Source organism: Pholcus phalangioides, unplaced genomic scaffold (genome assembly GCF_987345545.1).
Source record: "Pholcus phalangioides strain wild (caught in Gottingen) unplaced genomic scaffold, Ppha-v1.0 ptg000003l_1, whole genome shotgun sequence".
Taxonomy (NCBI): Eukaryota; Metazoa; Arthropoda; class Arachnida; order Araneae; family Pholcidae; genus Pholcus; species Pholcus phalangioides.
The window spans coordinates 6,517,228-6,541,205 of NW_028301596.1; the positions used below are offsets into that span (position 1 = coordinate 6,517,228).

Genomic DNA, 23,978 nt, shown 5'->3' on the forward strand with positions numbered 1-23,978 from the left:
CAGTTAATGACGCTAAAGAAATTATTGTAATAATAAAAAACATGTTGTTATGGAAATGTTCGGGGCATGAATTTAACTTGAACAGTCATTTTTAGTTATGTTATTCCGATCCAATAATGGATTTGAAATCAATATTTAATGATCTAATAAATTTATTTGACAATTACTTTCATTAAAATACTTTATATAAATTCTTTTAATATAAATTACATATAGATAAATTTATCAATCGGAATTGTAAATTTGGCAAATTCTATCGGAATGAATTCTAATCATTATTTCATTTCGATTGATAAATTAATCAGAATTGAGAACAACCGAATTAACACAATGAAATTATTTATTTATTACATAAATTTTAAAATTAATTATTAATTACCAACGTAAGCCTTCTGCTATAAAGAAATTTGTGGAAACATTTATCATTTTTGTGACTGCAATTATTTATTAACGAATGTTAATTACTTTCTATAACTACAGAAAAATTAAAAAATGCATGAAATATTTGAATAATCAAAATGTTTTATTTTATCAAGTGAAATGAATTTCATTCAATATGTTTTTTAAATCGGTTTTTCTGAAAACTAAAATTGAAAATACAGTCCGCTTCGTTTAATGGGGTTTGGTGCACGAAGTTGGCTTCGATACTTTCCTATAGGATAAATCTCCTTCCTTCAAGGAACGCTTGAAAAGTTTCTATCCACTTTAGGCACCAAATTTTTTTTTCTCAAGTACTATGGATATGTTTATACAATTTAACACGAGCATTTAGGGTTTTAACTCTGTTATTTTTTTTCTTGAACTTTAACTTCGACAACGTGCACCTTTTTCAAAAATCACCAAAATTTACTCATATTTTGTGGCATAAAATTTTTTTAACTTTGATAAAAAAAAATTTCATTATAAAATATGTAACATTAGTGTTGAGATACATACAAAGTTTCAAGGCATTTTGAATGAGCGGTGTTTTAAAAAAATGTTCCTCATCTAACAAAAAACTTAGTTTTGAGAAAAGAGCATTTTAGTGGAAAAAATTAGCATGTACAATGCCTGCCAGAAGTTTATACTAAAATAATTTAAAAATATTTCTAGTAAATGTAGAACAAAACCTTTTTAGGTGCAGAAAATTTCATATTATTTGAAAATTGAAAAATTCTACAAAATGTGCTTTTGTAAAATTTGCGTGCATCAACCCCCTGAATCAGGTAACAGATAAATTCTAATACCCCGCTTAAACGGGTAAAATCCTGTGCAACCAAACTTTTTCCTATCGAGGAATTTTCTCTTATATCAGCTTTTGGTTGCCATAATTCATTCTTTAATTTAATAAATAAATAAATTTACACCTATTTGGCCGATATACTTCGTTGTTTTTATCTTTCTTCCAGGTCTAAAGAAATATGAAGATATATGTGCGTCACCCATCGAGATGTCGTCATAGGGGCTATTTAAATATATAATATTTAAATGAAAATATAATTTAATAACTGAAATTTTCCCACGAAAAAATTGTGTTCAAATTTCAAAAATGAAGCGATTCCGATTATTATATGCATTTAAATCTAAATTTATAAGAAATTATTTTCCAATCGATTGCGTAAAAAATAAAACCCCTTCATGCATAGCATATAATTAACATGAGAAACAAACAATAATAATTCCTAAGATTTCTGGAATACAAAAAAAAAAAAAAATAAAATAAAAACGGAAGTGAATAAGAATCAACAAGTTTCCTCTCCTCTGTTCCTGTTTATATCCTCCTATCCAAAAGAAGTAATAATAATAATGTAAGTAGGAGGAGAAAAAAAAAAATGTCCGAGAAAAACAAGAAAAGCAAAAAAAAAAACAAGTAACAGAGATGATGATGATGATGACTGCCACCTGAAGATAATTAGTTCTTACCCCCCATGGTCTTTTAGCGACAACGTTATTACTACAGTATTCCAATAGAATAAGAATAATAAACCGGGGGGAAAAAAAAAAAGACGTCGACTTCTTGGCCGATAATCAACAATGCTAGTGAACTTAGTGTAGCGGGGTGACGAAAACATTAAGGGGAAAGGAAAAAAAAATGGAAAGAAAAAAAATGGGAAAAAATAGAAGAAAAAAATGGAAAAAAAAAATATTTCTAAACGAGCCCCGCAATCCGTGGAAGATGAATGATTTCCTGTGACGTCATATTATCCGGAACGAAGAACTAGCCAATAAATTAACTCTTGAGGATTCATTCGCCTTAGTACCTTTTCGTTTTTTTTTTGTTTTTTTTCCTGTTAAAGTAGAAGATAATTGTACAATCATTCGGTACGGTTTGAGAGCAGGAAAAAAAAAAAAAAAAAAAAAAATTTTCTTTTTATTAATGACTATTTTGTGACTTTTTTCGGAAAACGCACCTGTTGGCACAAGGAATTTTTTTTTTTTTTTTTTAAATACATATTCGAGTGTCAAGAAGTGGAAAAAAACCCAGGAAAAGTGGCGTTTGTTTTCAATTAGAATTCTGGACATTGTCAAATTCAAGGAATGCGTCGAGAACTTTACCTTGAAGGGCCGGAGTCAACGAAGAATTACTGCCTGAAGGGTCGGGATTAAAGAGGAATTCTACCTGAAGGGTCGGAATTTTAGAAGAATTCTGCCCGAAGTGTCGGGATTTAAGAGGAAGTCTACCTGAAGGGCCAGAATCTGCTAAGAATTATACCTAAAGGGTCGGAATTTACTAGGAATTATACCTGAAGCGTCAGAATTTACTAGGAATTGTACCTGAAGGGTCGGAATTTTCTAGGAATTATACCTGAAGCGTCAGAATTTACTAGGAATTATACCTGGAGCTTCAGAATTTACTAGGAATTATACCTGAAGCGTCAGAATTTACTAGGAATTATACCTGAAGCGTCAGAATTTACTAGGAATTATATCTGAAGCGTCAGAATTTACTAGGAATTATACCTAAAGGGTCGGAATTTACTAGGAATTATACCTGAAGCGTCAGAATTTACTAGGAATTATACTGAAGGGTTTATCAGCAAACTTTCCGACACGAGGAGCACCGCCAACGCCAGTGATTTTCAAACAGCGTGCCGCAGGAGATCAGTCAGGGGTGTCACGTGACGGCAATGAAATTGCACATAACGTTGCGAACAGGGCCGCAACTAGATACTTAGTCACTTAGGACAAATCAGCATTTTGGCGCCCCTTGCCATGTAGAAGATGAAGTTAAAGGGTGAATTCTGCGCACCTTCTGGTCCAGCGCCCGGGGCACCAGACCCACCTGCTCCCCTCCTAGTTGCGGCTCTGGTTGCGAACCAAGTTGAATCACCAGAAAACTCTCAAGATCAAAAGCCGTAACTAGATATGTGAAACATACAATCTCACTCTCAAGGGTGCCACGAACGTAAAAATATTCAGAAGCCCCTTAGTCTTAAATAAAACCACCGTCAGAAAAACATCCATGTAACAAACTAAAAAACCCAGATCGATAAATTACTAATCCTTGAACGCATTTCATAAAGTAAATTTCGAATATATATCCTCACTTTGAGTACTGGATTGGTCACAATCATCGAGCACTCTTGGGTGCTCATCAGCAATATAAAAAAAAAAAACCAGACACACATCCTGTTCGAGTTTATAAACACGAACTTTATTATCTATTTCCACACTAAAAAAACAGCAAAACCCCAATAAGATTCGCCGACCGTAAAGGCAAAGACATCTTTATTATTATATATTTTCCACTCAGAAAAAAAAAAAAACTTCAAGGAAAAACGATGATATCTCGTCTTATTTCAGACAGGCCAAGAAAACTAATAATAATAACAACAACGCGATTACCGTTCATGCTTTTCTATTCCGTACACTGTACATACACCACTCGTATATAATGAGAGGAAATCATGGAAAAAGAATAGGAAGTATGTCAATCCGTTTCCATCCGTCCATGTGACATGAAACGATCGTAAAAGAATTTTAATATTCAAGATTGGAGAAGGTACAATCTTTATTTTTTCCACACACACACACACACACAAAAAGACTATGCCTATAGCGTTATCATTATTATTTTAACTTCTTCTATCTCACGCGATGTGACAGTTTTTTTCCCATGCATACACACAGTAGCGTATGATTTTTCAAGACAGTGGAGAAAAAAAAAGGAAGAAGAATTGATGATTTCTTGGGAAAAAATACTCTCTTTTTATTTATAATATTACTCGTGTCTCTTTTGAAATAAATGCTCCAATCATGGTCTTTGGATGAGATTCAGTATAGAAATCTTTTTCTTTTATATATTTATATAGATGATTAAGTTAGATAAGGTTTTTCGCTCTTACTTGGAGAGAGAGAGCGTGCAATGGGACAATTTTTATTTTATTTTTTACATTATTATTTTTTCTTCTTGAAGCCATGGTCCAGCGATGGTGTGTAACTGAATGATTCTCCGAGAAAAAGCTGACGGGCCGTAGAACGACGGATAATCGCCATCACACGGAGAGTTATCCGAAAACGCTATTTTATTTGAAGATCCTATCATTTTTTCAAATTCCTCGTACTTCCCGATTAATTAATCTCAATTAATCCGAGTTGTATCGAGGCACTTTTTCTTCTTAATTGACGGGTATAGGATATACGGGATGAAAAAGCTTGAAATTCGTGGTTTTGATTCTGAATAACGGTCCCGTCTAATTAATCAGTGACGTTCATAGGCGTACGCAGAATTTTCTCAAGGGAGGGGGGGGGGGTGTTACGTTTTTTCCCTGCAAAATAACACTATAATCTCGGCTTCGGGGGTTGAACTCCAACCCCCCCCCTGGCGTACACCACAATGGTGACGTTCATTAATATTTAAGCATATTCAATAACCATATTTATCCATCGATGAATATCCTCTGAAGTTGATAGCATTTCGCAATATGACGATCCCAAAATATATTTCTGAAACAAAAAAATTAGTTTGAATACCACTAGTTCATTACTTGGATTTTCATACACCAAGTCTTCCCTTAGATCCAATAGAGCAGTGTTTTTCAACCTTTTTCATTTTTTCTCATTAAGGACCAGCAAAAAAAATCAATAAATGTGAAACATAATTTGCGAACGGGGAGGGAGAAGGTCGATCCCGCTTATAACATTCCCACTCAGAACAATTTTTGTTATAAGTGGGTAGTAGTTCAAAAAGTGGAACAAAATAAGTGAGACCGGAAAAAAAACAAGTAAATGGGAGAAACAGTTTGAGGGCGTGCAAAATAAATAAATAAATGAAAATAAATCAATGACAGAAATAATAAAGCAAAAAATGAATAGGAGAAATAGTTTGAGGACCATCAAAAAAATAATGAATAGCTGCAATATATAGTTTGTGGACCAGCAAACAATAATAAAAATTAGAATCAGTGAAAAATAAGTAATAAGTAAATAGGAGAAGTAATCTATTAATTAGGGGGGGGGGGGACAGGAGTAGAAAATACTTTACGGACCAGCAACAAATAAGTAAATGTAAGAAATAGTTTGAAGACCGGCAAAAAAAAATAAATAGAAGAAATAGTTTGCGGGCCGGTAAAAAATGAGTAAATGAGAAGAAACCGTTTTTATGGACTAAGAAAAATAAATGGGAGATAAAATTTACGGAAAGGCGAAATAAAAACCGACACGGAGACGGTATAGTATTCAGTTAAATGTAAAATTATCTAGCGGCTATTATGAATTGGCTGAAATTTTTCGCGGACTTGCAGGGAATTCCCAAGGACCAGCACCTGTCCGTGGACCACTGCAATAGAGAGCTTACCATTAAACTTATATCACAGAGGGGATATTCGAAGCTTCTAGGATTCGCCAAGGATCTTGGCGAAACATTGATACAAATCCGGCTAAAAAAATAAGCATATATATATTCATGATATTTAATAACCTCACGTAATCAATGCGTGACTAATTTCTATAGGTCTTTTTTTTTTTAAATTTACCAGGCACTGTAAAGCTCCATTATGGCCATCGAGGATCAGATATTAGACTAGACTCAGGGCGGTCCTCTCCGGGTTCCAGCCAACATTTCATTGAATAAGTGTCTAAATAAAGACCTCCATCGCAGATAAATGCGTAATAACTGAAATATTGGAATTATTATTTTTGGAAATATCGGGAAAATTCCCTCGCTAGTAGTATGTACAACCGAAAATCATCGATATTATGAAATCTGATAAAACCCAATTTAAATTTTTGGAGGGAAAAAATAAAAATTTTCAGACAAAAACTTATTAGTTACTGAATGTTATTATTATTCCAATCCACACAGCCGCGCACCCCCCCCCCGCCGCCTAGAGCCATCGCCCCCACCTCAAAGGGGTAATCCGAGATAAAACTCACCCTTTTCTCTAATTGATGCTCGTCGTATCGAACATCTGAACCATCCACAAGCCCTCTCTTCCCGATACTTATTTTTAAAAATCGTCAATTTCGGTTCAGAACATTTTCCTAACGACATTGAAAGAGTTTCGCCGCCCCCGTCGCCCCTTCCCAACCTCCTCCATCCAGTAACAAAAATTAAAATTACATATAAAAAAAAAATTAGATCCGATTCCCAAGCAGCCTCATCCCAATGCGAACCGCCATTTTTGATGAAGGGGGGCTAGAGAGGAAAACCCTGGAATGGAAGGGGGGGGGCAGTATAAAAGGTGGAGTTTTCATATGGGGTCCCTTACCCCTTTCCTTCATCTCATCCCATTACCCATTTAAATACAGAGCGTGCCCCCCGCTACCCGAACATCATACGTAACCCTTTTTCCATAAAAATGGAATAAAATTAAAAAAAAAATTCCCCCTGATATCAAAAACACCCCTTCCCCCCCCCCCCATGCTACTATCCATAAAAGCGTGGTGGGTATTTGGGGTGGGGGGCGCCTCGATATCATTGCTGACGTCATCTCAGGAAATGAAGGGGGGAGTAATGTGGAAGGTGCTTCGATGGATGATGAAGGCCGTGGGCGGCCGGCCGGGTACATACACACATGAGAGCTAGACATACTGCCAGGAGATAGGGCGGAGAAAATGAGCGAGAGAGCCGGGCGCGAGAGGGGGGTTCAATTAAATAGTTGCGAGGGAGGGCGGCGGAATAAGAGAGCCGGATAGCCGGGTGAGTATAGGGGGGGAGAGGGGCGTTCATTATATCTGGACGGTGAACAAAAGGGTTGCGAGGCAAAATGGCGAAAAGGGGGGGCGGTGGCGATGTAGACGGTGGGCGCCCCCCCCCTCCCCCAGAAAAGAGAGAAAATTTTGAAAGGGAAGGGGTATTGATCGAGTGATTATGATTCAGGTTTTAGTAGTAGTCGTCGTCGTAGTGATAGGAGTTGGAGGTGGCGGGTTCGAATGAGATGGAAGAATACGGCCCAAGTCTGTATACACACACACACACGCGTGCTTTTTGGAAAAGGGTGGTGGTTCGAATACTGTGGTGGTGGTGGGTCGCTCGCCCCCCGCCCCCCCCCCCCCCCCCCCCCCCTCCACACCCTTTCGTGTAGTCTAGTCTAGTCACTCCTTTCCGCTGTATTCCCGAAAACTGATGTGAAGAGATGGAGAAAGGTTTTCCTTGTTCAAATGTTTTTTGATCGCCAAAAAGAGAGCGAGAAAATCGTGAATAATAGATCGCCCCCGCCAGTTCCAGCCACGGCCACCCCCCAGCCATCTGAAAATGGCACACACAGAAAAGCAAGAGTCTATAATTTTATATTGGCACACATTCGTGTTATTTCTTCTTCTTTTTTTTGCCGATTGTAGTTACAATTATTTTATTCCAAATGCGATATTTTATAAGCGGCCATTTCTGCCGTTGAGACTTTCATCGTACGGTTGTATGGTATCCTGGGGGGGGGGGGAGGGGGCGGGCCCACTGGGACATTCTGAGGGTGCCACAAAGAAACGCATAAGGTGAAGGGAAAGCAATGATATTTTCAGCCATTGTGGATAAACTTTGTACAAGTTTCACAATATTGTGCAAGTTTATTCCGTGTGCATGATCTGTTGGATTTGTTAAGGTAAATGTGATAAATCGGTTATTATACATGATAACCGGTTATTAAGCATACTTACCAATCGTTTTGGTAAGTTTGATAAATTTATCACTTCAATAGACGAATATGCATAATACCCACACAAACGTCGCCGGAAAATTTGATAAATATAATGAATATGAATTTAATATTTGAACCCCGATATAATGGCACAGTACATGTAATTATTAGTTTAAAATACAGTGGATCCGACTAATAACTTTTACAAAACCCATCTTGAAAAATGTTGTAAGTGGGAAAACGTTTTTAACGGGAAATCTTAATGCGAATTACTTAGAGACCACAACACACGAAAATAAGTCGTACTAAGCGGGAAAAATCATAAGTGAGAACGTTATAAGCGGAATCGACTGTCTATCATCAGCGACGCGATGGTTAAACTGGAAAAATAACCGAAATAAAAAACGGTTTGCAGGGTTAGCATCGCTAGGCCACGCGAATTTTTTTAAGACAGGAAAAAAAAACCTTAAAGAAACGGCCGATAGGTGGCACTGACGTACACAAGTCAAAGAAAAGACACGCAAATAACGACCAGAATGCCTCCAGATTGTTTATTACAGCGGTATGTGTTCCATGTGATCACCACCACAGGGGATAACACATGCAGGCGAGTCATAAGTCCAGCAACGGCAGAGTGCAGCAGGTGCACATACACGGTTTGCAACGGTGAACTGATTGTGGACTAGGAGCGCAAGTTCTTATAACTGTCTCATTTGCATATTTCCACTGAAGTCGCTCGTACCAGCGCCGCCTATCGGCTGTTTTTTTAGGTTTTTTCCCCCAGACTTGAAAAAACTCCCATGACATTCCATAGCGATACTAACCCGGTAAACCATTTTTTATTTCGGTTACTTTTCCGATTTTCATTCCTTTTTAAAGTTTCTACGGACTTTTTGCCCACCCTGTATAAGGAATAAAATGAACTGATAAAATGAAGAGTTCAAAAGGTCACACTAATCCGAAAACATTCTCGGAACAATCCTTATCACAAGGTGCAGATATTTAAAGAATTACAAATAATCACGTGATTGTTTACGCGAATCGGTTCACGAGACAATCAATGGCTATTCTAATAGCACTATCATCGTGAGAAAAAAAAATGTCCATTTCCCCCCCGACGATACAGCATAGCTTCTTATCACCCTGTAATGTGACCAAACATTGCATATGAGAAAAATTATTCAATCTGTCTATGGCAGTGGTTCTATGAAAGTGTTCCTCACGGCGCATAAAAACGCTAGATCACAGGAGCTGCGATTAATGGAGCAACGTAGGGTAGCGGGAAAGTGGGCACGTGCAACAGGTGCACCCGCACAGGGCCCAATTGGAAGGGAGGGCCCAGAATGGGCCTTAATGCAAATTCTTGCTCAGGGCACAGGAATGGCTATTACGGCACTGCCCCAAGAAACCAGTGGATTAATGTTAGCAGGAAGATAGCTGATACATAAATTACGATCAAAGCAACGTAAACGGTAACTACAGCACGGGATTCGCTGGCGGAAATTTTGGAAATCATTGGGTTATGGCAGCATTTAGGGAGGCGTTAGTGACCCCATATTCTGGCCCGATTATTGACCCATACGGTATGTTATGTAACCGAAAAAAATAATATGGGTAACTTATTATGGAGGAGGAGGGCAGTGGTATCCTACTGGGCAGATACACACCCCGGAAATTATGAAAAAATTATTTTAAATTCATGCAAATTTCGCAAAATGAACTTGTCGAGACGGCCTTAGTAAAGGAGTACTCAACTATATTAGGAGTGTTTCCCAATGGGTGAGCCCTGACATCATAGAGCAGAGGTTTCGGACGCTTTCGGTCAAGTGTGATTTCCGATATAAATTACGGCTCTTGTAACCGCAATCTAAGGCAGGTCTTGACAAAACGTAAAAACATATAGGCGCCAGCCCAATTTTACAGGAGTCAAGAAATGTCAAGTCCAAAATGATATTTTTCGATTTTCCAGGGACTTGGTTGACCCCTTCCCAAGTTGAGAAACATACTGATATTACTTCCAAAAACCTCGCGTTGTCGTCCGACTAGTATTCACACACAATTTATTTATACAATATTGGTTGGCCGAGGCCTATACAAGGGAATGCGGAGGTGAAAAGTTAGACAGAGACGATTGATGTTGCAAAGAAAATCGGATACTTTTGTACAATCAATAATGTTTGGCGGGAGGTTGTTCCAGTCGATTAGTGTACGGGGAGTAAAACTAAATTTGAAACAATATATGGATGCAAAGATGGGTTTCAATTTTTGTGAATGGTTAATTCTTTTTGAAAAGCTTGAATTGGAAAATTCGAGGTGTCAATATGATGTCAATAATCACACATGAGAAATTTAGGTACAATCTAATTTTTCAGTCGCCATGGCGAACTTGGGTTCATTAAGCTCTTCCCGGTGCTCCGGAACCCTACTAGAGAAACACCACCCTAGAGTATTGCAAGATCGGTCAAAAGCGGGAGCCACGAGATCACTAAAATATCTCAATTATCACCTACCGAAATTTTTAAATATGGATTTGGCTCAAGGGACATCCCTTCCCCCGCCTAAAATGTCAAAATTCTCGCCTTAGTCCCAGAAATCTTTCAAGACAGTCATGTAAGGAGGCGGAGGAGAAGAGCAAATAGCGCTTTCTTATTATTCTTCTGCCAATCCACAGTGATAATAGAAGATTCTCTTGAAGAACCCATTTTCGTTGTGTAGGGGGAAGAAAAATTTCCAAAATTAACACACGCACGCGAGGACTGGCAAATTTATTCTCGACTCTCGGCGGAATACCGGAAGGCGGCTTTGGATTTCTTCGCACACAAGACTCGTCTCTCTCTACTCTTTAAAGATGATGATGAAAGCATAATAAAAGGCCTCCATTCTCCCAAAAATCCTCCACCTCCTTTTCATTCAAGGTCAGAGGCACGCGCACAGGTACAAACAACACATTATGCTCGGGAATGTTTTTTTTTTCTTACTTGGTTTTGAAAACGTCCTTGCTCCTTTCGAGCCTTTTTTCCTCCGGAATCAAAGCGACAAGTAGACGGAATGATATTTTTTATTAAATCCGAATCGAACCCAAAGTCGAGGGTAATATCCAAGAATATTACGGCCGTCCTTGAATTCAGTTTCTCACGGATCCTCGAGAAAACTCTGGAGGTACTTACTAGACCGTCATTCACGGAAAATTACCAGAAGCGGACAGACTGGGCTACAAAATTGTTACCTTATTGCCTGGGCCGTTGATAGGGTCGATGAAAATTGTTTCTCGAATTTCAGAGTATATTGAAATCACTCTTAAAGTATCCGACTACGTTCGACAGCACTTTTCTATAGAATGGCACTGCAGTGAACTTTAATAGCATTTTTGATAGAGAGTGTCTCGCAATGGTGAAAACGGTAACAAAAAAAAATTTTTTTTGGTCTATCTGCGTCTTTTTCTATAAAAATATCATTTTTATGTCAAATTTTAGGCAAAATTCACGTAATATTCGAAACACGATTGCAAAAAATTTTGTAAATGAAATGTGCTTTGTGATTTTCACAGTAAATTTAGCTAGTAATGTTGCAGGTTATGAACCAAAATTTAAAGGATTGCATGATATGTTCACACAAGTTGCACCCAAATACGTTAATGGACGTGTGCATTTTTGAAATTTCATCCTACACTTCGTCTATAAAGCACTGTAATTAGACAAATATAAGACCTTTGATAGTGATAGACCTTTGATTTTCATTCACAACCTCAACATATATAGAAAAATATCATATTAAAATTTCGTAATGATATAATGAATAGATTTTTAGAAAAAATCACGTGATTTCACGTCACGTCAGTGCAGGCAGCGTGTTTCGGCCTTGGGACTACGAAGATAAGTCGTATAAGCGGGAGAACATTGTAAATGGGAACGTTACAAGCGGGATCAATTGCAAAATTGGATTCTATAGGTCTGTTGAAAGGAAGAGGGCGATGAATTTTTTTTCCCCAGGCTAACAGGACAACGTTTCAGTACTATGGATCATATTTAAATCAGCCATGTCAGATTTTTGGTCCTAAATTGGCGAATGTTCATGTGGCTAAATTTTGTTTACATCATAAAAATAATTTAAATCAAATATATCGGTCCTGCCACCCAAGGCATTAACTACGCAGGTGCAACAGATGCACCTGCACAGGGCTCACTTGGAAGGGGGGGGGGTCCGAGAATGGACCTAAATTAAAATTCTTGCACAGTACACAGGAATGTCTAGCTACGGCCCTGCTACCAACCATATTGTGGAAAATCACTTGTTCTCCAGTCTAATCTTCAATTCAATTCATAGTCTGTCATAAATAAATAACCCCCATAGACCATAGTTTCTGCTAACGCCGGGGGTTCACTCAATTGCTACTTAAGGATCGATATCACCCACTTTGGGAAACACGGATCGGTAATTGTCACGCTGCGATTGGCGAAGATCACTGGCAGCCGCGTTTCTATCTCAAAGGAAAACAGTCAGCCTTGCGTACCGGAGCTTCGTGAATCTTGAAAATTTTTGTCTTAAATTTTAGGGGAAAGATTTTTGGATCAAAGTTCCATAAAAACAGAATTCACTCTCGACCTAAGACTCCGCCAACAACCGTTAGAGATGCGATTTGATGAATGTTTTCATTGCGATATTTTTAACGCCAATCGAGCTCAAACGGACTAGAACATTCCATGGTAATAATAATAATATAAAAAAAATAGAAGAAAAACTCACATCTATATATCCAGAAAACAAGACATGAAAAAAATAATGTCGGGACAAAAAAGCGCAGATCAGATTGGTGGACCAAAAATAAGTCGTTATGTAGAGAGAGTGTGAGGTCTGAAATTTTTGTAATGATGTTATGCTTGGAACATTGCCCAATCAGGGCGTCGAAAATGTCTGAATTACTTTATACTGAAGAGGCACGCGACGATTATTACAAAAAAAAAGCCACAGAGATCATCGTGACGTGACTTGAAATATTGTTCTCTCTCGCTAGAACAATCCCTCTCATTGCGGGAGGAAAAAAAACAATACGAAAAATTATTTTTCCTTGGTCTTCCACAAGGCCGTATCTTAAGCCCCATGCAACAAAAATATTTTTATTACAGTTAAACCCCGTTATAACGACCTCTAAAAGTTTGCTTTTTTAACATCCCCAGCTCATAAGTAAAATGCAATGGGACGTAACCGAAGAATAAATTCGTTATATTCAGAGGTCGTTGTAGCGAGGTCCAAATTCGTTTTATAGGCAAATCGTCCTCTTGTTAATTAAAGGAGTAAAAACCGTATTTCTCGTGAGATAGTCTGTAGGTAACGAAATATGTTTCATGAGGAAACTAGGCTCTGTGTCTGACCAAAGGAGTTTCAAGTTATTGTTAAAAACAACAAACATTATCAATACCACGCAAACATTGCGAATAGGAAATAACCAGGCCCGTAGTCAGAAAAACCGTTCGGAGGGGGGGGGGGCACTTGCCTTTCCGGGAAGGACCTAAGTGATAGAACAATACATGTGACCATCTTTTCCCCTCTTTTCAGGAAATTTCCTCACATTCGGGGGGGGGGGGGTCTCAGCTACGGTCTTGGCAAAAACTGCGCTCCAGGACACCTTATGACAATGAAATGGAAGCCCCAGATCCCTTGTGACTATGAAATAACGGAAACGGACGCTCTTGTGAAAGGAAGGCCCCAAGCAGTTTGCTTATGGAAGTAGCAACGGACCCTTATGTGCTTATAAAATGAAGGCCATCGGCCCTTTGTGAATAAGAAATGAAGACCCCCAGACCTATTGTGTCTATGAAATTGAGGCCACAGAACATCCCCCCCCCCCACCGCCGCAAAATGCCTTTTCGCCAAATACACTTTTTAGAAAATAATAGTCTATATACATATAGATAATGAATTGTTTTCTCATCCAAACACATGGAACCCCTAAAATATTTCCAAAAACCCCCAAGGAATCCATGTCGTAGTTAAGAGCCCGCTATATTAGGCACAGTAAGAAATATCCTAAAAATAACTAAAATAATCAAAAAAATTGATATTGCCATTATTTTGACTATTGCCATTATTCATATTGAACGCAAAATAATTAACAACTATGGACGACTCGGGGCCAAGGAACTTCTTGAAGAGGGCTCCAACTCCAAATATTCCGGGGCATCTGTGATCATTTTACATATCAAATGAAGGGTCTAATGCCAGGATATACACAACTAGGCCAAACATAGTATTTCAAGATTATAATTTGAAGTGAAATTTTCAAATACGTAGAACTTTTCTATGAAAGTGTCCGTGATTTTCTTTAATAAATATAATCCTAAAATTTTGAATAATACGTATTGTGTGAATTCCTATGAGGTGGCCACCTGTCCAAAATGACCAGTAGGTCTTTCCGATGATCAATTTAGAAATCTATTGTACATTAGGCCTATAATTCACGAGAAAAAAAAAATCCAGCAATGAACGGATTTATTGAGAAAACAAATGTGGAGAGAAGGGGCGCTTTAGGCTACCATAAGCAGCGGCTCGAGGCCTGTAAAAAACTACTCAAACGACCACCAGTAGCCAACCATAAGAACCAATTTTCGACCAACGGTGGCTGCGAATACCTAATATTATTTACTGTATACTTACTTATATGGACCGGGTAGACGGGGGGGGGGGGCCAGAACGAAAAAATAATTTCGGTAAGTGGTTTAAAAAATAACCCCCAGCGTCATCAGTAGGCCATTTTCGTTCTTTACAAATACCTTATTATGTCTGGGACGGAGAAAGGGCCGGCCATTAGCTTTCCTTTCGACTTAAAAAAAATGGGGGGGGGGGGGCTTAAGAAAGAGCAAGAAATAATAGGATGGCACGACTTTGTTCGCGTGGCATGACAATTTCGAAAAAAAAGGTGCCCCCCCCCCTTCAATATGAGCTCGGAAAATTGATTTTAATTCTCGGGTTCTTACAGAATCTTTTCTTGTTGGTGACCTTATCTAAGGGTTCGGGACCTTATACCAAGGCCGTTTTGAAGAATTGGTATTCTTGGAATGAAGTCGAACGTCATATGAATGACCATTGAAGGATGAATTGTTCTTCTTATATCCGTCTGGACATGACTTTCCGAATAACTGAGATTTTACTAAAATGATTTGAAAATCTCACTCGATCGAATGCTACTCCACACTATCACATATGCCCCCCCCCCTTTTTTTGCACTATAGTTTCTTTTCGCGGCCCCACCGTCCTATTCTAGGACCTAGGGCCGTAGCAAAATTTCTTTCTTAGGAAGACAATGGTATCGGGATCAAGGTGAAATAATATACCTACTTGATCTCTCTTTCCATGAAAATCAATAATTTTTCACATTTCGGGGCAGGAGCCAAAGGATTGGACGAGCAGGTCCTCTCCCCCGCAGTAGGTCCTCGTCTTCTCTCTAATAACGACAGTCTTGCTGCGCTTCCCCCGCTTCATTTAGAAGAAAGTCTTTTTTACTTGATGATTTTTTGAATGAACCTCATATTGATCTTGGGGCCAAGTCGGTGATTTTGCTCTACCTATGACTGCCTAAAAATTTCACAATTTCTCAATTTCTTTTGCCTAAAAAAAATCTCAGAATTTTTTAACAGATCCATGGGGTATCTGGGCCCACGCATCAAAGATGGCACAATGCGAACAAAAATGTTACCAAGTCGATCACCGGAGCTAGAGTCCATTGAGCTTATCTCTTATGAAAGTTCTATGCAGGACCGCTGCAACCTAATGGGCAGCCGAGCAGAATGCTATTTTCTGGAACCCTGTACATAGCTAGACGTAGCAACCCCAAAAATTACTCTCGAAAAAATCATAGTACAAGATCCCGTGCAGCATCCCCTCCCGGGCATGCGTATAGATAGACCTGGTTCTATAGCAGGGGTTCTTGACCTTTTGTGTTGGACCCTTTGTGACGAGATGAAAGCCACCTCTTAAACGAATATTTGCATACAATAAAAAAAAATTAGTCCAATTAGGCTCAACGCCTGTATAAAATTTCTCCATGGTGGATAAGAAGCCCTGTTTATATATATATATTCTGGGTCCCCCCCTTAACTCAAGGCACTTGAAATTTTACCCGTGGCCCTATAGAATATCACAGGACCAGAACAAAGGGAGGCCAATATTGCCCTCTGATTGACTCCAATAGCTTGGACTAATTACTCACCAGTATTTGTTTTTACGTTACTACGAGTTATTCTCTGGTTATTTAACGTTAAATCTATAATTTGGATGTAACGTAAGACGTGGGGGAAAAAAAGCCCGTGGCCCAAAATGTTGTTCACCGAATCGTTCACACAAAACGATCGTAATTTCAGATTATCGTAGACACAATGTAGATTTTCGTAAATATTAGGTTTGGGAAGAGAGGTTAGGCGTATAATTGCGGCCATATTGGTTGACTGAGCAGCAACAGTCACTACATGGCAACAAATCGCCTACAGAAAAGAGAATGAGGCGGAGTTTATGCACAGTTAGGACGTGGGGGCATGGCGCAGATGGCGATGGATTTCAGATTTGAGGCCGGACAGACCTAGGTATAGAAGCCAGGTTGACGAAATGTTAATGAGTCCAGAAGTACACGGCAAATAATCATGAAACGTCTATGGTAGCCCATACCAGTGTTAATTACCGTTTTTTTTTTTTGTTTTTTTTTTTTGCCCGTGGTCCCCATTCGGACGATAATTTCTTCATGGGGCCCCCTAGGCTGGAATTTTTGACGGACCCTCAAGCCAGATATTTTCACAGGCCCTTCTGTAGGGAATTTATAGCATGAAAAAAAAATTGTCCCGGGGTTCAAAGCCTTGTCAGCCCTCCACCCTTGTGGGAGCCATGATTTTCTCCTCACAAGGCTCCCTTACTCTCATCCAAAAACGCGAGACTCGACTTTTGAGTAAGCTTTATGGTGAACAAAAATTTTATAAATAGCGTCGATCTCTCCCTCTTCGAACCCCTGAGCTGTTGACACATCATTGACGGGGATGAAGCGGTGTTCTGGGGGCCCGTACTTAGCAACAACTTGCGCCAAAAATCATATAACTTAAAGAAACGGATTAAATTCGGTTGAGGCCCTGGCGCAGAGAAGAAAATATTGGGCCCCTTAAACAAGAAAAAGTGTGAAATTTATGGGGAGGAAAATTTTAGTGGGGGGGGGGTGTGAACTCATGTTTGCCACCCCCCCCCCCAAAATCCTAGTCACGGCCCAGTTTTTTGGCAACCATATTTCACTCGAAAGCTTTATTTCTTCACTGCTCTGTGGCCCTTTAACTATCCCCTAAACTTGATTTTCACCCGCAGACACACCTTCAGAATATCCGAGGACCACATGGGGGTCCAATGGCCTTAGATGTGATTCAGGCACCTGAAAGCGAGGTCATGTGTTCAAAATTCATAAGCGAGAGGAAAAAAAAAAAGTAATTCTATTACGTATTACCTTGTGTCTCACCTGTTTGAACTGCTCTTCGAAGGTGTACTTGGACTGGTCAGAGTCCTGACCGCGGTGTGACGACGGGCTGCCTCCGTTATTGGTAGGACCGGACGATCCAGCCGGGGAAGAACCGATCGGGAACGAGGCCGGATGCGACCCGGAAGGATGGGAGGACAGGACCCCGGAAGCGACGGCCTGGACAGCAGCCAGGCTCGGTGACACGAACCCGGGCATGGTGGGCGTCGCGGCGTACAGGTACTGCTGCCCGGGAGGAGAGTTCGGTGAAGACACGGAGCCCGACGGGCCGTAACCTGCGGACGGCGGCAGGTCGCACTCGCGCTTGATGAGCATGTCCTTTTGGGCCAGGAGTTCGCGCTCGATGTGCTTCCTCTCCTGGATTTCCTGGTGTCGCCGGATCCTGGCCAAGATGTCGTTCGTCTCGTCCGCTACGGGATCTCGGATCTGCAGTTGGTTCATTGCTTCTTGCTCTTCCTCGTCGAGACCGTCATCTGAGTCGTATTCGGACTCCTCGAGCTGCCGTTGATCCTCTTCCTCTTCCGGATTGGACTGCAAATATAAACAGAGCATTTAGTACACACGGTATCACAGAGCGGTCACATCAAGTTGCATAACATAATTTGCATAAAATGGTTTACACCATAGGCGGAAACCAGGGGAGGGCGAAGGGGGTGCCCAACCACATCAAGCATTGTTCGAATGATTTGCCGTTTATTCCAGCATCGGCACTCTGAGGCACTGCTTCAGGGGAGCACAACGTTGATTGTGGCTGGCATTGACTAATATCAGGAGCCGAACGCCTATTGTGGTTGTCTTCAACTGATGCTCGAAAAGCAAGTGCTCGAAGTTTGCGTTCACTGTAGTGCTAGCGAGGCTGGAGATGTTTCGCGAACAACTCAAGTGATCTGGAAGTGTGCTGCGGATAGCTTAAGTGAACCGGAAATGTGCAAAGAGCCATTTAAGTGATGTAAAAATGTGCCACAAAAATATATAAAAATGTGTAGTAACTTATCTACAAATGTGCCACGGGCTGCTTAAGTGACCTGGAAGTCTGCTGCGGACCACGCAAGTGAACCATAAGAAAAGTTCCACCAGCCACTCAAATGATCTGGAAATGTTCTCCGTGTCGCTTAAGTGGATCTGGAATTATGCCACGGGCGGCTTAAGTAATAAGAAAATGTATCAAGCCACTTGATCTACAGATGCGCTTTTGGCCAGTAAATTTATCTGGCAATGTGCCGCGGGCCACTTCAGTGGTGTGTTTATTTGTCGTAGACAACATGTAATGACCTCCGAGGGCCAATGGGCTGAGCATGTATGATCTATATCATACATGTTGAACCCACGACATCAAACCTAAATTTGTAAAAATGATATAAGCGGCACCTTTTTAGAGCACTTGTGCTACTTGCACATTTACAAATCATTCAAGTCACTCGCGGCACAACTCCGGATCATTTAAGTGGCCCGCTGATCATTTTCAGATCACTTAAGTGACTCCCCAGATCATTTGAAGTTGCCAGCGGCACATTTAAAGATCACTCAAGTGACCTGCATCACATTTACAGATTACATAAGTGTCCTGCGAAGCGTTTTCAAACAAATGAAGTGGCCCACTCTCTCCTAAAAAAGTTGAACACCCTTTATGAAAGTAATTTTTACAGGGTAATTTAATTGAATCGTTGATCAAGTGCTCGCGAGCGCGAAATCGAACACGAGCACTAAGCGCTCTCGGTTTTACCAAAGGTTGGAGATGGCTGCTCTAAATCAAACCATCCCCATTTAACTGCATTGGAGTTGCCATATGGGAGTTGTTCTAATGCTAGGCATATAAACTTTGTACGAAACTTTCGAGAGCACCGAGCACTCGAGTGCTCCAGTGAGCAACAACAGGTTGAAGACGCTAAATCCATATTACCACAATCATAACTTTCACTTACAAAGGACATGGCTAATAGGAGAAGGACATGGCAAAAAGCATCATCAAAACAGATTACAAAGATACAGCGTCAAGGCGCGCCACTAGTTACTTATAGGTTAACTGTGGGAAAGCACGAAAATCTCTCTCCAACACCCCCGAAACTAGAGTTGGAAGTCTCAATGAATGTTCCCCCGTGTCATCAACAGCTTCATAATATATTACATGACTCTCCGTCGACTGAATATAAACCATTAAAATCCCGAAAGAGAGAGAGAGAGAGGATTCACGGTAACCACCAAAAAGTTTTAAAAAAGAAATATCCTTCGTGCTTTAGCACAGAGTTTTGCACAGTTGTAGGTAACACATATATAACTTGCATTTCTAGCTGGAAAAATGGAGAAGAGGAGAAGCGGCAAACGGCGCTAAAGAAATAAAATCACCGAATGTTGAACATTAAAGTCGGTAGCGGCCATTAAAATATCCGTGGCTAAAACTCTTTTGGAAAAGAGTTCCACAGAGAGAGTGAGAGCACCATAGAGAGAGAGAGTGAGTGAGAGAGAGAGGTATGAGAGAGAGAGAGAGAGAGAGACGAGCCATCCTGCCCATCGTTTTAAAAATGGAGGCTGTCGGGTTAAATGGGGCTTGATTTATACATTTATGCAAAGCAGAATTTTCGAAGTCCCAAAATTAATTTAGCCAAATATTTGGAGAAATTTAATTTGGGTGAGCCATAAAGCCATTAATTTTACTTAAACCAAGCAAGCGTTAAGAGTGGTGGCGGCGGTAGTGATGGTGGTAGATGAAGGTTCTTGCGATGTTGGGAGGTCGGGGGGGGGGGGTAATAGGGGGCGGGACATCCCCCCCACCCAACATTTTCTCGATTTCATAAAATTAATTAAAACATAATTTTTTTTTTTTGAATAAATCAATTTATTTTTTCTCCCTCCCGTTTATAGGTAGATGAGTGTTGTTCCTCGTATGCGATTTTGTATCATGATGCTTGCTGGTGGTGGCTTCTAGTGTTTCCATTTATACGGTTTTTGGGGGAAAAAATTTACAAGAGAAATGTATGAATTTGCATTACATTATTACTTTTTTTTTGGCTTTTTTTTAGAAATTAGTTGTCAATTTCTCACTGAAATTAATGGTTTATGGTGAAGCATGAAGGGGGGGGGGGGGAACGATAAGTCGTTTCTAAAATTTAATGCTTCACGTACCCCTTTGAAAAGCGTATCTGATTGGCGTAACTTCTTGCAGGGCAGTCTCGACGAATTCGTGGCCACGGCCCAACGTTTTCATGCATTTGGAAATGCGGGTTGATCAAATGAATCGGTTTTTAATAATGTAGCAACGATTTTCTTTCCAAGATCCGTGAAATCCGTAGAACCCCCGCTAATCCGGACTAATTAGGACAAGTTCCGATTGACGGGGTTCGTGGATAAAAAAAAAAAAATTATTAATAGTGGGTACCGCATCATGATTAGAGTTTACAGAACTAATAATATCGTTCAAGAAAAGCCATTCCAATGAGTTCGAAGGTCCGGGGAGGGGGGTCCCTAAATATGTTTGAAATCGCTTCCAACATCCGTTAAAAACATTTCCGGCGATTAAATGTAGAACTAAATTTTCAATAACAAAACAAAATATTGAAGTTGGGAGGGAAAAAAATGCATATTTAACGCTTCGGTATCTCCTTTAATTTAACTGGGCCCCCGAGTGTCCAATCGAGCCACTGAGTGTCTTTCCTCCTCAGAAATTTTGGATTGGGCTAGCGAAAACACACACGGAGACAACCAAACATGTCTCATGGGTTTAAAGAGACCACTATGTCAGATATATAATCGCAGTTGACATCAATTATGGCAGACTTGTGGGAGTTCAGTGGCGTATAAAGTTCGAGATGGACATGCACATGCCTCTGTCGATCCTTTCTCTTATTTCATGCAGTTCGGATTAACGAGGGTTCTAGTAGTGTTCTCATACAGCTTCACTAGTCAGTCACAGTGACAGTTTCTCGCGTGGGCGAATAGCATGTGCAATTCTGGAAGAACATCGTTTATTGCGCTTATCGACAGTGTAAAATGCACAGTGAAACCTCTGTAAAGGGACCCCCCTTCCCTACTGAGCAAACTTTTCCAGGTTCCACCTCTATCGAAGGGACTTTACCTACCATGCCTCATGGCAGTTTTACAAGAATTAAAGGCTCCTTTTTCTGGGCAACTCCCCTTACACCTGGCTAGAATGAATTGGCTAAAAATTCACATACTACTAGACGGAAATTATAACTGGATCTCATTACTATGAACCCCCCCCCCCCTTCCCCGTGCAATGTCTCCTAGATAGTAGTATCTGGGAGGCTTTGGCCGTTCCCGAATGAGCCCATGCATTAAGGAAGCACTGCGGTTTCTGTCTCGCGGTTTCACAATACCCCGAGAGTGAAGAGATCCATTTTGACAAAATCTTCGCATGCGATCAAATCCAATGCGTTTCTTGAAACCGAAACTTTCCTGGCACAAGTACACTATTAGTATACGCTCCAAGAAAAGAACTCGTAATTAGTACACTACACCAACTACAACCACGCAAATTAGCGTTCCCTTAACATTGGAATCATTCCTATCTCCTCGAAAAAAAATAATAGAAGACAGCGGCGTAAAAAAAGGAGGTATTCAAAAGCCAACCCATTGACTAAGACTAATTGTAACTTTTTCCCCCTCCCCCATATCAGCTGATAACGCATGTACTGGCTTTTTTTACTACATGCTACAAAGTGATATTTAGAACATGATTTCACACACACATGTTGATTGACGGGGTTCGCAAGTAGTAATGAAAAGGTTTTTTTCTTAAATACAATTGGGTTAGGATTTCTAGAAACAGTAGCGGATGTGTGTGCGTGCCTTTAAATTTCGTCGTTATAGGGTAAGAATAATGAAACATAGTAATGCGAGTCCCTTTTGCCTTGTCTACTTCCGCACCGCACAGAACACCCAAACCCTACGGAGATCGAAACATGCGATAACATGGATATTCGGATCCAAAAAAAAAAATGGCTAAATTCACTACAGAAGACGAACTGTTTTTTCCCTCCATCCTTATTTTCTCATTAATATATTGAGTAAAAGAAACCCCCGGTTTGATGTATGTAACCTAATATGAAATCTAATTAGAGGATAGTTTAGTTACACCGACAGGATGCTTATGGTATTGCATGTCTCCGAGTCTGGAAGTGACACCTACAGAAGAAACAATCAATTATTTATGAAATTGGGTAGGTCTATCCTTAGATGAGACTCTCAAGAGGAAAGCAATGATAAAAATGTGCATATTAATCTCGATTTTTAATCACAGTGAATCCCGCTTATAACGTTTTTCCAAAAATCGTCATGAAAATAACGTTGCAAGCGGGAAAATCTCGATGAGTTAAATTTCGATCAGTAAGAGTTGGGATCATGAAAATAAGTCATACTAAGCGGGAAAACGTTCTAAGTGAAAACGTTATGAGCGGGATCCACTGTAGTTCGATGTTATTGCCGAACCGGTGTGATTCTATCTCAGATGATTGGCGGTTATGGCAACGGTTGGACAAGAATCGAAGATTCTGAATCGTGTTTAAAAATTACGCAAGTTAATATTGAGAGAGCTAGACTTGAAAAAAAAAAAAATATATATATATATATATATATATATAAACAACAACTATGAGAATTTATTAGAAGCCGGTCACATGGTTTTTCTTAACCCTTTAACCAGCATAGGATTAAGTAACCCTTCAACCGCATATAGAAATCACTCTTCCCCCCTGTAATATGCTTTATGAAGTGGGCTTTCTTCCAATTTTTAGCAAGTGCGCATGGGAAAATTCGTTCCAATGAGAAATCAGCTTCACAAATAGCCTCGGCTTCTCATTGCTAGATTAAAAGGCTTCTAAGACGAATTATCTCGTTGATGCCGGCGAAAGGATTAAAAAAAATTCTTAATATTTTTTCTTCTTCTGCAGATCTGGGTCTCATTAACCCTCTTCGAATGTTTGAAGACAATGGTCATGAAATCAAGAAAATTAATGTCATACTTGGATTTTAATTTCAGGCACCAATTCTCATAGTTTTCCGTAATGACGAATAATGGCTTGTGTAATCTTTCGACTCCAATTTCAGGAAGAAAAACTTTTTTTTTTTTTTTTAAATTTGTTCCTCACGTATTCCCAAGGAATCAGCATGATCCGTCCAGGGAATTTGTTAGAGTTAGTAAATATCCATGTCCGAACCGGGATTCGAACCCAGACCTGCACAGTGAGAAGCTAGTTCCCTAACCACTCGACTGCCACTCGACTTAAGGTGGATTTGCCCGTCGTACTGGTAATCCGGATTTCTTACGCTTTGAATATCTATGAATTAAAAAATTCATACGTATAAATTATTTTTATACGTACTGGACCAGACTTTGACTGGAAAATGGCTTTAGGCAAAGCAAGCACAATAAAACCCTCGTGATTAAACTTGAAAATGTTTGTTTCGAAAGC

General features: G+C 39.8%; 1 protein-coding gene across 2 annotated transcripts in view; it reads right to left on the reverse strand.

Moving 5' to 3' along the window:
• LOC149087972 (protein dead ringer homolog) overlaps nucleotides 1-23,978 on the reverse strand; it is a 260,666-nt gene that overhangs the window by 179,454 nt on the left and 57,234 nt on the right. The window contains exon 2 of one of the 2 annotated variants that reach the window (XM_089243249.1): nucleotides 17,536-18,084. In XM_089243249.1, the coding sequence (XP_089099375.1) occupies nucleotides 17,536-18,084 (549 nt within the window). Of the gene's footprint in view, nucleotides 1-17,523; nucleotides 18,085-23,978 lie in introns of both variants that reach the window. The other variant, XM_089243242.1, reaches the window with a different exon arrangement.